Below are 16,003 nucleotides of genomic sequence, written 5' to 3' on the forward strand. Positions count from 1 at the left end.
GGGGGGGGGTATCTCTATACTGGACCAACCCGCGTCCATGCGAAGTTCAGTTCAGCCAGCGGACGCTAGGCGGCTTTAGTGTGAGGGCCGGGTAACGGTCTGCATAGCCCATGAATGGGGCCCAGGTGTTCTGGAAGGGATTGAGGTTGCCCAGGCGAATTGCAGTGATTTTTTCCGCAGTAACAATGTCCCAACACTTGGCCCACCATAGCGGGATAGAGGGGCCCTCGTGGTGCTTCCAGAGAGGAGTGAGGGCAATTTTTGCCGCCAATAATAGTTGAGTGCAAAGGCAAGCAGCGTTTCCTGACATCGGCACATCCGCCTCCCCTGGGTCACCCAGCAAAATTATTCCAGGGTCCCACAGGATGTTATTGCTTGGACATGCGTCGGCACCCCCTTCCAATAGTGCGCCGCCTTAGGGCAGTCCCATAGGAGGTGGAAAAGCGAGCCCTCTTGCGTGCACCCCCTCCAACAGTTCAGTGAGGGCCTCACGCCCGCTTTATGCAGCTGGGTTGGTGTAATATAGTACCTGAAGCATACTTTATATCCCCCTTCCCTATTGGTAACATATTGTGTACTCTTGTGGAGTCTTGACCAAATTTTGTCCCAAGCATCAGGCTCCAATGAGCGACCCAAGTCCCTCTCCCAGTTCAGCATGTACCTTTCCTTCGCTTCAGGGTTAGCTTTTTCTAGGAGTTTGTAGAGGGTGGAGATCTTACCTATTGGAGGGGATGCTGTCAGTGATAGTTCGAGGGGAGTTGGGTCCCTGGAGCCACGTTCTCTGATGGAGCGTTGTGAGATCCAGTGCCGGATCTGAGTATACCGGAATCGTTCCTCCTCAGTGATATTGAACTTGCCTTGCAGTCCTCAAAGGTAAGCGGCTGGCCTTCCTTTAAAAAGTCTGAGATTTTGTGGAGGCCACCCTCCGGCCACCTGGCAAAGCTACGGATGCAAAGGCCAGGGGAGAAGCCCGGGTTACTCCAGATAGGGGTCAGTGGGCCCAGTGAGGTTTTGATTCCCACTTTCTGTTTGCAGCATTCCAACTGTCCACTGTGTTACAAGTTGCTGGAAGCTGAGACATTTCGGGTGGGGCTTTCGACTACTTCCTTTTTAAATGTGTGCAAAGCAGCAGTAATCCCAAGTTCGGTGTTTCAGATCTAGTCATTTCGCAACCCGTTTTTCTTTTTTTCGTGTATACTGAATCCTTGTTAGCATTGCAGCCCTCCACTTGTCTCCATATGGCTGTGGGAAGATCGATCCGACATAAATATAGATCTAGGCCAATGCTACAGAGAACCCATTAAGAGCTGTTATCTGAGGATCCACCAGCTATTGGGGGTTGGCCAACTATGCAGTACAAACAAGGCCCTAACACGTCACATCTCACCCCATTGCAAGGAAAAGATGTGGGTTGGGTTTGGGAGAGCTTGCTGAGGTAGTATCAACACGTGTACCAACCTTGATATAATTACACAGAAACATTTGCATTTGATAATTCAAGATGTTTTGTTTTTGTTTTCCTTAGTGTGCAAAAGATGAGCCACTTCACAGTTTACCGCCTGGAAACCTAGGAACTCCTCAGAAATGCAGCAATACGCTGGATAGCAGTCTTCATAAAGAGCTATTTGGAGCCATCTCAGGCACTGGTAATTACCACCCTTGGAATGCTTTGTGTTGAACAATTAACCTATGTTTGGACTCTGACAACTGGTTATCGATAATTACTGTAATAGATTGATTGCCATCTCAATGGAAAGACATGCAGTCTCTTTTTGAAATAAATTAATAGGGATGTTTTATGTGGTCAGAATATGTATGTAACAGTAAACTATATTGCACACTGATATTGTGCCTTCGTCCATTGTCTCTTCCACTAGATTGGCCAATAAAAGCAGCTTGTCAACGAATGTGGACAAGAGAGAATGCTTACACTTTGTTTCTTCAGTCATTTGAATTGTTTACAATCAGTAATGGTTCCTGGCAGTTGAGCGTTTAAGAGTATCACAGGCTCCTAAACCAGCAGTGAAATTCCATTACATGTGTATGTTTCAATGTATGTGTTAAATACTGAGTGCCACTAAAATATGGTACACTGAGGAAAAAACATGTCCATTAGACTTAAGTTTGATATGTAACAGTGAAGTGCAATAAATATGAGCAGATACAATATAGGCTATTTTAGTTTAAAGCATCTGGTACAAGAGACCCTGCAAAATGAACTAGAAGCATGTATGCATGACTGATCCTCGGTCAGCAGTTGAGTATTTGTATCTTTAGTCACTGTAAATAATTAAGATTCATTTGAAAGTGTCAATGCACATGATTAGATGCCCATGTAGGGAGAGGTAGTTTAGGCCACAGTCCACGGGATTATATGTGAATTCTGAAAGACAAATTTGGGCTGGGTCAAATAGTCTTCATCACCAAAAAAAGAGGCCCACACCCATGAATCACAAAAAAAGTGTATGTGAAATGGTGCATTTTTCAGCACATTGATCTGGTAATATTGTTTCAAACTACTAACTACACAGTGAACTGTGTCATTATAGGCCGAATTGTGTTATGGGTCTGCTCACGCCTGATGAAAATGCATACATTTTTATAAAGATAATAGAAAAGGTCTCAAATCTTAAAACCGGGCTGTTGACATTAATAAAATTACTTGAGCAAATGAAAAGCTCTGACATTGATACATTTAAAAAGATGAATTGTCATTAGTTTATAAAAAAACTTTGAAACATTTTATAACAAAATGTATTCTATACATAAAAACACAATTAACACCATCATTCACAGTAATCAAACATGTACCCAACTTTTCCGATCCGCTATATAAAAATCTCCCAAGTTAAAACGTACAACATCCTTAATAACCACAATTACATATATACAGTTTTGCACACTAAAGCATTAAAGCATGAATGGAATTTAAAAGGCTTAATAGGGAAATTATTATGAAGGTATCCCGCCCTCCCATCAACTTGTCCCAAAACCAATCACTGTCAAAACTTGCTTCTTGTACCACAAATCTTCCAAAATACGACACCCTCAGGAATCTGATGGCTGGACATCAAGATTTCCAATGTTTGAGTGTCTCCACTGGCTCTTTGCCACACAATCTACAAGTACATTCCATGTCCGGTAAACCTCTCGGTTTCCATTTACCTAATGTTTCCAACAAATTGAACCGGAATCTCATATGTGTATTGCACAATATTTAAAATGTGGAAATTTCACAATATATTCAGTTAGAAATATGTACGATCTATGCTGGTTAGCCAGCTCACATTGCATTTTATAATTATAAAGTAGTACTCTTGCGTCCCGTCCCCTTTCATCCATACTGCATGGGTGTCCCTTCCAAGGGACGGGAGACGGAACCTTTTTCACCAGAAAAATCCTTCTTCCCCTTTAAATTTAGAGGTGTGCGGCCCAGGAAGATATGCGCTGCCCCGACACTTCCCTCCAACGCCACACCTCAGTCCCCTTTTCTGTGTTGACGGGAACGGGCCGAATTCACCAGAGCTCCTGGGTTTGGCTTCGGCCATGTAATTCCATGCGCGGATACTTCTTCTCTTTTTTATCATTCAGGTACTCAGTCCTCCAGCGTCACGCCTCTCCTCGGTGCATGTCGCCTTCCACAGGGTTCAGCAGGTGTCCATCCTGCAACAGGCTCTTCCCAACTTCAGACCCCCATGCCCTCTGCCTATGTTGCCTTGGTCCAGACCACGGTTGGCAAGCTTGTGCAGCATGTGGCTCGCTGTCCTCGAAAGCGCTGAAGAACAGACTAGCCAGGTGGAGGGAGCTCTTCAAGAAGTCGCTTCCAGAGGACCTCAAAAACTTCGTGAAACATCGAACCAAGCCCAAGGTAGGGCAGATATTTTCCATTGCACCCTGCAAAGGAAACTCCTTCCCAGGGACTCTCCCGGGTGGGAGGGTCGGGACAGGTCCTTCTACCAGCACGTACTCCGAAGCTGCTGCAGCTACTGGCCTCGGATCCTCCCCGGTAACAGTGTTGAGGGACCGGAAGGTTCTTTTACCAGCTCTTCACCCTAGGGGCTCCGCTCTTGTACCGGCACCATGGCCGAGGGGCTATGCCCTAGTACCGGCAATACGTCTGAGGGGGCACCTAGCAGCTCTACCGACCCTTGGGTCGAGGGTGTCCCACCTACCAGCCTAGGCCTGAGGAGAAGGGGAGGCCTCGTGATCCACACGCAAGAGTCTTGGAGGAGGCTGGGCCCAGCAGGCCGTGCAACACGTCGCTGGCACATGGCAGACAGCTCGACAAGATGACCGCCGCGCTAGACAGAAGCACCTGTCCGACACCATTCCAGGAATTCGTCGAAGAACGAGTGTCAAGGTGGGACTGGCCTCAACCAGGTACGTGGCCTACAGCTTATCCCTCTTTTGCACAGGGCAGCTTCCCACTGCGTCCATACAGGGTAGCTCCCAGCTACCCCGTCAGCACCCCCTGCCACCTCCTCGGCCAGTGACGAGGGGTTCTTCGAGAGCTTCCTCTGCCTCATGAAGTCACCTCAGATGGGGGTTACCTCAACAACGCCATCAGGGAAGTCCTTCCCGCAATGCTAGCAGCACCACAAGCGCCTCAGCCGGTGCCCCAGAACCCGGCGCAGCCACTGCCTGCGGCTTCCCAGCCAACTCCTCAGGCAGCTCCGTACCAGCCTATGCTGCCTCCTCAGACTCCGGCCGCTGTACCCCAGCCTCCGGCACCAACTACTCCTCCACAGGATCATCATGATCCTCAGGATACAGATGAGGAGGATGATCCTGACACGCCATCCTCAGCCAGGGCCTTCCATGATCGTCTTGCTGGGCTGGCGCAGTATCTGGGCCTACCCCAGCCCGAGCAGCCGGCAGAGGGGGTTCTGGCGGAAGTCCTCACGCGATGCCTCTCTGCCAAAATGGGGATTCCACTGCAAACCGATGTCTTCCTGGCCAAGAAGGGCTGGCTCAAACCCCTCTCGGCCAAGCCGGTCAATCGACGCCTGCACACGGGATACACTCTTGCTCTTGGCCCATCCTTAGCCACACTAATCAGTGATCGCTTCGGCATCACTATACTCCAAGCCTCAGTCGTCCTCAGCTGTCATGATGCCTACCCCCGGGGAACCAGACAAGGTCCAGCAACCCCGGAAGCAGGCATCAAGTTATTTTGAGCAAGCCCAAAAACCCCTGCTAGGGGCTGTTTGGGTGCGGTCCTGGCGCCAGGCTCATATGGAGAGTCAGTCGCGCCAGGCTCATAGAGTAGAACTTACCTGATGCAGACCATGCTGCAAGCTTACCTGATGCAGACCATGCTGCAGAGCTCCAAGCCAAATGAGGCTTGGAAGGGACTATTTTACCTAGGGACTATTTTTTACTCGGGTGGGGCTGGGGAGGAATACTTACCTGGGACTACTTTGGAGGCTATTTAAACCACGCCCGAAGAGCAGCACACGCTTTGCGTTATTCTTCATCCAGCAGCCTAACGCTCACCGTGTCTGCAAGCCTGCATCCAGTCTTCTGCGACGCCCGCCTCGAGTCTGCAACTCCTAGAAAAAGGGAGGAACAGAAGGAGAAGAGGTTAGAATAAGAGCAAAACCTTCGATCCTTACCTGAATTCCAGATCCACCACGCCTTCGAGCTGGAAGAAAGAAGCATTTTACGCGTGCCGCTTCGCCTGGTGCAGCGCCGCGCTGAACTCACCGGCCTTCGCAACATCCTCACGATCCACCGCATCCTTCTGCACGTTCCCGCCGCACTCTGGCACCTAAGGGGAACACAAGAACAGCAAAGGTGAGCCAAGGGAATAAACAGAGGCAATAGTAACTACCCCCATAGACTTACCTGATTACCGCCGGGGGTACTATTCCTCTTCACGGGTCGGCGCAGTCTCCATTGCATCCTCGCCGTACCCCGACCCCTAAGGGGAACAAAAGGACAACAAGGTGAGACAAAGGGACAAACAAGGGGAACTCTTCTCACCACAATAGACTTACCTAATTTTACCGCCGGAGGCATTATTCCCCTAACTTCATATTTTCTCTCCACACCTGAATAAGGGAGCAAGCAACAGGTTACGTTCTGGCCTTATTTTATTGAACTGTGTAGGATAAGCCAAATCCTTACCTGAACTTCGTCAGCTACCACAAGGAACTCTTCGCTGGCGTCAAGCTGCAAACTGCAAGGAATCGGGCAAGAGTGAAAGTCGGACATGTGAACTCTTACGAACTACATACTTTTCGGAGTCAGTATTGTTCTGGAACTTACCAATTTCTTCGAGCCAGTGAAGCAACTGGTTATCAACGCGCCCCTGCGCTCAATGCAGGATGGAGAGCTCATCTTTTCAAACCATCAGGTGAGACTATAAGAGGGGACATCAAAGGTGATCTGTGGGGAGAACAGCGGGGGTGGGGGGATTTACGCTCAACTCCACAGGTGGTTAATCCCCTTTCTCCATTTGCAGAAGAATATTCCTACGGGCCAAGCAAACGAAGCTAGGTGGGACAGTCCAGTCCGTCATCTCGGTCCTATGCGTCACGTTGGTGGAGACCGCAGCTGTCCAGTTCAGACCGACGCCTCTGTGGGAGCCAGGTGAGCGTAACATCAGCCTCCTCCTCCTCTGCGGCGCTGCTAGGCAAGGAGGAGAAGACCTTGAAGGCGTACGGGGAGAAGATGCTCTATTTCAACGCGTCCTTGCATCTTCATCAGGCCAACGTCGATGCCATGCTGGCTGCCGCCAAACAAAGATAATGGCGGGAAATTGCAGACTTCCTCCCGGAACTCCCTACCCAGAGCCAATCGTGCTTTAAGGCGGGGCTAGCCGAGGCCAAGCTGGTGGAGCATGACCACATGGAATCCACCGTGGCCCATATTGACACCTCTGGCCGTGCCATCTGTATCGCCACGGACATGAGAAGGACAGCCTGGCTCCGGGCAACGAATTTCAACCCGGACATCCAGGAACGCATATTAGATCTACCGTTCGAGGGGAGGCGGGGGGGGTGTGGACCTCTTCCACTCCTCCACGAACAAAGAGCTGGACAAGAAGAAAAACAGCTCACAAACGTCTTTATCCATCCTGACAAAGACCATGCCCAAATCGTACACCCAATCTCAGCAATGCTCCGACAGGGGTCGTACGTACGGAGTGTTCTATGGCTTCCAGGAACAGAGATCAAGGCAGCCGGTCTGCTTGCTGTCTCAGAACAGGGGAAATCAACAAAAGGGGGGGGGGGAGTAAGGGCTTTTTCCAGTCCCCCTCCTCCGTGACCGCCTCCGAGGGAAAGAGGGCATGACACGCCCCTTCGGGTCCACGTGTCTCCGGTGGGGGGCAGGCTTGCTCTCCATGCAAATTTCTGGTGCCCGAATTTCACGTACCCCTTGATCCTCTCCGTAGTATCCACGGGGTACCGCCTCCCTATCCCAGCCTCTCCTCCCGCCTCCACTCCCACAGTTTGGGACAGCAATTCTTTTGGCGGAGATCCGGTCGCTCGTAGAGAGCTAGGCAGTCCCAGCCTCCCAGCGAGGCTTGGGCTTTTACTCCAGGATTTTTGCCATTCAGAAGAAGAAACAGGCAGGCCTGAGAGTTGTGCTGGACCTTTCCACCCTCAACCTATCCTCACCCCTGCAAAAATTCAAACTGGTTCCACCAGCTTTTATAGCAGAGACATTGTGCAAGGGAGACTGGATGTGCTCCCTGGAACTGAAGGACGCGTACCTAGACGTCCCGATCTGGCAGCCCCATCTTTATTTCCTACGGTTCAGGATCATGGGCTACCATTTTCAATACAAGGTCCTTCCTTTTGCCTCAACTTGACCCCCAGGCTCTTTACCAGGCTCATGAATACAGTGGTGGTCCACCTCAGAGCGCAGGGTCTCCACATCTACCCATACCTCGACGACTGGCTTGTCAGGGCTACATCTCCGGAAGTGGTTCTCCACTCTTCCCATACCCTTATGAACACGCTGCACGATCTCGGCTTCTCGCTCAATCTCAAGAAGTCGCAGCTGCAGCCTACGGAGACTCTGGCATTCTTGGGCCTCATCTGGGACACGTGCTCCGAGAAGGTATTTCCGTCAGAGGACAAGATCTCGGCCATCAAGAGGGCCACCACCCACTTCCTGAGCCGACAGGTGACCTCAGCATGGTGGTACCAGCATCTCCTGGGTCTCTTGGCGGCGGTCCTATTAGCCATCCCACACACTAGATTGAGGATGAGGAGGATTTAGCTGCACTTTGTGGCCTCATGGAACCAAGAGCAGGGCTCTCAATCCGAGAGGATCAATGTTCCTCCATCTCTCCACCCGGACCTAACATGGTGGTCCAGGGACTGCAATCTGCGGACGGGCACGCCCTTTTGACCGCCCTCCCCGCAGGCCACCATCACCACAGATACCTTGCTTGAGGGTTCAGGAGCCACCCTGGACGATCTCTCGGTCCACGGCACCTGGACTCTACAGGAGCAGGAATACCACATCAGTTGGCTAGAGCTGAACACCATCTGGCTAGCGCTCAGAGCATTCCTACCACTTCTCAGAGGCAAGGTTGTCCTCATCCAGACAGACAACTCGACCAGCATGTATTACGTCAACAAGCAGGGAGGCACCATATCCCCTCCGCTGTGCAGACTGGCTATCAGCATATAAAGTGGGCCCTGGAAAACGACATCTACCTCACAGCAGTCCACTTCCCGGGGGAATCCAACCTGGAAGCGGACAGACAAAGCAGATTGGGAGCGGACAATTATGAGTGGCAGCTAAACGACCTCGTTATTCGGGAGATATTCAACAGGTGGTGTCATCCCCAGGTAGATCTCTTTGCCACTTGTCACAACAGGAAGTGCCCTCAGTTCGCCTCCTGGCAGGGACAGGGCCCCGGCTCCCTGGGCGACGCATTTCGGCTTCAGTGCAACGGTATGAAGGCTTACGCCTTCCCGCCCACTCTGCTGATTCACAGAGTAATTTGCAAGATCAAGGATTCTCGCCACCTCAACATCATTCTAATAGCTCCATGGTTGCCGGCCAGGCCATGGTTTTCGGAGCTGCTCAGCCTCTCGGAGATGCCTCCGATTCTCCTCCCGACCGGCCCAGCACATCTTCTGGCACAACAGGGGGGCAGAGTCATCCACCCCGCGCCACAGAAACTAGCCCTCACAGCATGGTACCTGACCAGGTAACGCTGCGGCACCTCAGCCTCTCACAGGCTAATCTGGAAATCATACAGGGCACAAGAAGCAACGCTACCAGGGCCCAGTTAAAAGCAAATGGACCAGATTCTGCCACTAGGCGGACTCCAAAGAAATCAACCCCCTGGCAATTACTTTGGACAACGTGCTCTCCTTCTCGGCGCACCTCTCCCACAATGGAGTGCAGGTCGACACTTGCCGTACATACCTCACAGCCATCGGGGCGTACAGGAACTCGGCCGAACCCTATCGTCAAACATTTGGCGGGGCTTGCAATGCTCTACCCACCTGTCAAGAGACAGTACCCTGTGCGGGACCTTAACATAGTCTTGGGCGCCCTAGCGCACAAACTGTTCGAGCGAATGGCATCCACGGACATCAGGCTGGCCACCATCAAGGCGGCCTTACTAGTCGGCATCACCTCGGCTTGTAGAATCGGTGAAATCCATGTGCTGGTCGCCTCGGAACCATATACTACCTTTCACAGGGACAAAGTAGTCCTGCGGACACACCCAGCATTTCTGCCCAAGGTGCCGTCGGTTTTCCACTTGAACAAGGAAATTGTCCTTGCTACGTTTTTTGCCGAACCCAAGGACAAAGCAAAGAGAGTGCTGCACTGCCTGGATGTCAGGCATGCCCCGAAATTTTACTTGGACAGGACCAAGGGCTTCCACAAATCGGATGCCATGTTAGTCACTTTTGGAGGCTCGTGACCAGGCTATCAGGCCTCCAAGGCTTCCATATCCCGCTGGATGGTCTCCGCCATCAAGGAAGCATACGAGGGTCAGCACAAGCCTCTTCCGGCCAACATGCATGCCCACGCAGTCAGGCCCAAGGCAACGACCATCGCATTCCAGCGCCATGTCCCATGGCAGGTCATAAGCAGGGCGGCCAGTTGGGCCACTCCAGCGGCTTTCTGCAAGCATTACTGTTTAAATGCTGACTCTAGAGCTGATGCAGCGTTCGGACAGGTGGTTCTCAGTAACCTGTTTGCTTAAGGAGGGTCTCCTCTCCACCCTCTCCTCTCCACCCTGGGGCTACATTCAGTTGTAATCGCCCATGCAGTATGGAAGAAGGGGGAAGGGACGCAAGAATAATTATAAGTTACTCACCGTAGTGACTAAGTAACGTACTCTTAGTCCTTGGTCCCCTTTCCGCCATACGTCCCACCAACCTCCCCCCTAATAATACTGGTGTCATTAGGCAATGTTAAATCTATTGTTGACGCGTCAGTGGGGACTGAGGTGTGGCGCAGGAGGGCGGAGTTGGGGCAGCGCATGCTCCCTGGGCCGCACCCCCCACGCGCCTCTAAATTTAAAGGGGAAGAAGGTTTTTTCTGGTGAAAAAGGTTCTGTCTCGCGTCCCTTAGAAGGGACTCCCATGCAGTATGGAGGAAAGGGGACTTAGGACTAAGAGTACGTCAGTCACTACAGTGAGTAACTTATAATATCTTGCTCACTGCTCCATTGATCCAGCTTCAGTTTCTGGAACACTTTTTCTTACTTCCAACTAGAGAGTTCCTATTTAATGAAGCATTACCAAGATAATCACACTCCTCGCTAAAATCTTGAAGAGGGCCATAGGAGTCTAGATCTAATGTTATCTTAAGACCTTCAAACAGAGAACTTCTTGGAGGTGCAAGTATTTTCCCAGAGCTCCTCAACCTTGCAATTTGCACTAAGCGGCACCATGAAACAAGTCCCAGCTCATGGCGGATCAGAACATATGGGGTGGCCATAGGTAGGCGCAACAATTTATTCCAAAAGGTGCTTTCCATCTGTTCCAGCTTTTTTCTGATCTATATTGGTAAGCCATACAATAGGGTGGTAAGCACCTTTCCATTATAATAAGCAATTGGTGGTTTCAATGTAAATGTACAATACTTCCATAGGATTTTATTTACATTGGGCTAACAGCTGAGCTAAATTCTGCTTTAATATATCTATTAGCGAGCTGTTTGTTGCCCTATTCAAAATGATAAAACCCAAATATTTAATTTCTTCTACAGTTTCTAATTTTTGGTTCTTCAAAAACCAGGCTCCAGCTTATCTAGATTTTCTGTCCGAGACTGATGTTATGGCAGTTTTCCTAATGTTGATGAACAAATGTTTTTACTCCAAGTACTGTGCTAGACAATTTACAGAGCACTGTAATCATATTGCTGTATTTTCAAAGAGGAGAATTATCACTGGCAAAGAGAAGAACTGGTATTTTCAAATTACTCCGTTTTGGCGGAAAATTGTGGCATTCTTTCAGTCAACAATATCTGACCGTTATAAGTTCAACTGACAGGGTTCAAGAACACAACCCAGTCTGAGACCCATATGCGTCATTACCGGGAAACCCACTTTGCCATAGCTATCCAGCCATATCTGAATACCTGTATTAGTATGCTGTTCTACCAAACATTGCAGCAGACCCCCCGGAATGCTCCACTCGTGGAGCTTATTCCAAAGTTTGTTCCAATCTACGGTATCTAAGACACTGACAATATCTATACTGGCTATATGCAAAGGGAGCATGTACTTGCTGAGGGCTCTACTCTTTAACAGTTGTCGAAGAAGCCCATTTAAAGTGGTGCAGCAGTTCTTTCAGCTAGGTTGTAAGATCTTCTAATAACAAGTCAGCAAATAATTTTGAGAAGGAGTCTAATAGGATTATATATCTATAATCCCCCTGACATCTCCTTTTGAAAATATTGGTACCACATAGGCTCTCCGCCAAGAGTCTGGAATTATCCCTCTTGAGATTACAGATGAGAACACCTGAAATAGGATCTCAGCCCATAAATTGCTATCTGATTTATACACCAAATTGTGGATTCCACCTGGGCTAGATGCCCTTGACCCTTTGGATTTGCTGATCAGCAATTCAAGGTCGGATGAGCTCCAAGTATTATCCCACCTTGTTAACCTCTCCTTCTCAAAATTACTACACGTTGTCTGCTTCATGTGGAATTTCCCTCTCATGAAATCATTCCACACTCCCTCTGAGATAACGTTTCCAGTGGCCTCTTCCGCCACCTTGGTGGAACCGACCCCCTTGTTGATAACTTTCTAAAACCTAGAAGAGTTTAATTTAATGGGGTATGCCAGCATTTCTTGTGTGGCATAATTTAACCTTTTTCTATATTGATGTTTCAGTTTTTTGACTCTCACCTCCCCGTCTGCTTTGCATACAGTCTGCTTACTGAGCTCTCGCATTTCTCTCCTTAGTTTGCATTTTCTAATTTGTACCGTCTGATCAAAACCCCTCCTGCTGGAGAATCCTTTGAAAAATTTTGTCTGCTACATTTGTCATAACATTTTGAAATTCCTTAAACAATTGTAACTAGTTGGGTCCCTCACATGCATTTCCAATGCTTCCCCACAGATCACTAATTTGGTAATTTAACTCAGTTATCATATTCCATATGCAGTTTAGTCTGTTTTTGTTTGAGTTTACATGGTCACTTGTAGAACACTGCGAAATGTTCAAGCATCCCACTCCCTTCAATAGATTTTCCAAAACTTATATAATCTATTGTGTATTTGATTTACCCTCTACTCCAAGTGTGTTTTCCATCATAATCACCTGGGGTTTTCCCATTCAATTTGTGGAGACCCCAGCTTGACATTACTTCAGCCCATCGTCTACCACAAGCACTTGCAGCAACAGATGTTTTCTTTACAGTACTGTCTGCACCCTCATTCTCTGAATAACCACTTCCCTCATGAAGACGCCCTTCCCTCATGAAGACCACCTTCATTTGTTCTTCTATAATTCACCCAAACAAAAAGTACATTCTCTTTAATCTTTTTTGGGCTCCAATAGACATTAATTTGCATTAACAGCCGCCCTCACCTTTTCTTCCTAGCCAAGACAACCTGCCGTTATATCTTTGGAGTCAGCCTTTATCCTCTCTATTTGGGGACAGAAGGAGTTATGAATCCCAAACATCAAGCCCAAACTCATAGGACCCAACAGTCTCCCGACAGCCTCATTCAAAAATAAGCGATATCCCTCCAATTTAGGTGTCTCCGTTAACCAAACCTGCAAGGCTGTTAAATCAAATTCTGTTATACAAGGGGCATTGCTCTGTTTGAATATTGTTATTATTATCAGAAATTAATAATGGCAAACAAGCAAGGGGCATTTCTGATAGGATTGATGAAACTATTGTGCCCCATGGTATTCCGGGGCATACTCCTGTGTCCCATCCCCTTTCCTCCATACTGCATGGGCGTCCCTCGGTAGGGACGGGAGACCGAACCTTTTTCACCAGAAAAAACCTTCTTCCCCTTTACATTTAGAGGCGCACTGACTCCGCCCACCGGTGCCACTCCCCAGTCCCCTTTTCTGCGTTGACTGGAATGGGCCGCTTTCACCAGCGCTCCTGGGTTTGGATGCGGCCTTGTAATACCACGCGCACTTCCCCAGATACTTTCTTTTGTCTTCTCTCTTTTGGTCTTAATCAGGTACTCGGTCCTCTGGTGCCACGCTCCTCCCCGGCGCATGTCGACGTCAGCTGGCTTCAGCAGGTGTCCTGCGAAGGGCTCTTCCCTACGTCTGAGCCCCACGCTCTTTGCCTCCACTGCCTTTGCCCGATCATGCCTGGGAGGGTTGTACCGCGTGTGACACGCTTACACAGTGAGCTATGAAGAACAGGTTAGCTGTGTGGAGGGAGCTCTTCGAGAAGTCACCTCCAGAGAACTTGAAGACTTCGTCAGACACAAGTCAAGGCCGAAGGTAGGGCCGCTTTTTTTTCCTTCGCACCCCGCAATGGTGACTCCTTCCCAAGGAAACGCCTGAGCGGGAGTAACCCGTCAGGTTCTCGCCCCAGCACAGGTACCGAGTCTACTTCAGCTATCAACTTCCAGCCGTCAGGCCGAGGGGTCATTAGATCCTTCCAGGGACAGTGCTGAGGGACTGCAAGGTTCTTTTACCGGGTGTCCACTCGAGGGGCCACGCCCTAGTACCGGACAGATGTCTGAGAGGGCGACTGTACGCAGCACTACTGGCGATTCAGCCGAGGGCACCACGCCTACCAGGCCCCATCCTGAGATGCAGGGTAGGTCTAATGCTCCACCACCAAGAGTCCTGGAGGAGGCCGGGCGCAGCGAGGCCAGCACCACGACTTTGGCACGTGGCATGAAGCCGGACAAAACGGCTGCTCCTGCGATACCGCCCCCTGGTGCGGAGCAGGTGTGAGAACAAGTTTCAAGGGGGGACTGGTCTCAACCAGGTACGTGACCTACAGCTTATCCACAGCGTTGCAGGGCAGATTTACCCCGCAACCAGCAAAGCAGAGTATGCACAGGCCCCACCAGCCACCCACTACTCCATCAATACCACCTACAACCCCACCAGCCTGTGAGAAGAGGTTTTTTGAAAAGTACCTCATGCTCATGAGGTCTCCTCAGATGGGATCCTTCCTTCGGGATGTGATCAGGGACATGCTCCCGCCAGTCCCACCTCTGGCGCCCATAGTCATTCCTCTCATGGCTCCAGCGCCTCAGGTGAACCCCCGGATCCCCTGCTGCCCACGCCGGGTCCTTCGATTCCGGCTTCTCTGCATCCCACAGTTCAGGCGATTCCACACCAGCCTCCACAGCAGCCACCTGCACCGGTTCCTTCACTGCAGCCCTCAGCGCACAGCACTCCTCCACCCGCACCGGACCATCAGGACACCCTGGTGGACACTGACGAGTAGGAGGACACCGACATGCCATCCTCAGCCAAGGCCTTTCATGAACGGCTCTCAGGTTTGGCGAAATACTTGGTGCTTCCTCAACCTGAGGTCGAACAACCGGAGGTGGGGGTCCTGCCGAGGTTCTCACTCTACTCCCCCGCGGCTAGAACAGGGATCCCGATGCAGAAGGATGTTGTCGCCTTGGCCAAAAAGGGATGTCTTAAATCCCTTTCGGCCCAGCCTGTCAATCGGCCAAGTATAGGCAATTGGAGGGGGAACCACTCTTCCTGTCGGCACACCCTTACCTGCACTGTTCGGTGATAGCTGCAGCATCACTCTACTCCAAGACTCAGTCGTCCTCAGCCTCCTCGTCCTCCTCTGCGCTTCTAAGCAAGGAGGAGATGATCTTGGTGGCTTATGGAAAAAGGTTTTTTCCAACGCCTCACTGCACCTTCGTCAATCCAAAGCAGACGCCATGCTGCCAGCCGTTAATCGGAGGCTTTGGCGGGAAATAGCTGACTTCCTTCCAGAACCTCCGGTGCAGAGCCAGGCTCGTTTCAAGGCGGGACTGGATGAAGCTAAATTGGTGGCGGAGGACAACATGGAGTCCACTGTGGCGCATATTGACACCTCAGGCTGTGCCATCTGCATTGCCATGGACATGAGAAGGTCTGCCTGGCTATGGCTACCAAGTTCAACCCGGACGTCCATGAACACATATTGGACCTTCCATTCGAGGGTGGCGGCATCTTCAATTCCACAACGGACGAGGAGCTAGATGAAAAGAAACAGTTCCCAAACTGCGAAGTCTTTATCCTCACTAAGGCCACTGCCAAGGCATAAACCCAGTCGCATCAACGCTCCAACAAGGGTCGGGCCTTCGGCGGGTTCCATGGCTTCCAAGAACGGAGGTCGAGATGGCCTGACCGTTCTCCGAGTCAGCACCGGCGCAAACAGCAGAATGGGGGGGAGCTTCTTTCAGTCCCCCTTCTCCACCCCTGCCTCAGAGGGAAAGAAGGCATGACACGCCCCTTTGCATCCACGTGTCTCCGGTGGGGGGCAGGCTTGCCCTTCACGCACAGTCTTGGCGTCAGAGGTTCGCGGGCCCCTGGATCCTATCCGTAGTGTCCACGGGCTCTACTGA

At 50.4% G+C, this 16,003-nt stretch overlaps 1 protein-coding gene across 9 annotated transcripts in view; it reads left to right on the plus strand.

Moving 5' to 3' along the window:
- The window catches only part of DOCK9 (dedicator of cytokinesis 9), a 2,709,375-nt gene that overhangs the window by 1,784,979 nt on the left and 908,393 nt on the right, over positions 1–16,003 (plus strand). For all 9 annotated transcript variants that reach the window (XM_069639825.1, XM_069639823.1, XM_069639827.1 and 6 more), the window contains one exon: positions 1,526–1,646. In XM_069639825.1, the coding sequence (XP_069495926.1) occupies positions 1,526–1,646 (121 nt within the window). The remainder of the gene's footprint in view (positions 1–1,525; positions 1,647–16,003) is intronic.

Source organism: Ambystoma mexicanum, chromosome 7q, assembly GCF_040938575.1.
Source record: "Ambystoma mexicanum isolate Mex_15411 chromosome 7q, UKY_AmexF1_1, whole genome shotgun sequence".
NCBI classification, from domain to species: domain Eukaryota; kingdom Metazoa; phylum Chordata; class Amphibia; order Caudata; family Ambystomatidae; genus Ambystoma; species Ambystoma mexicanum.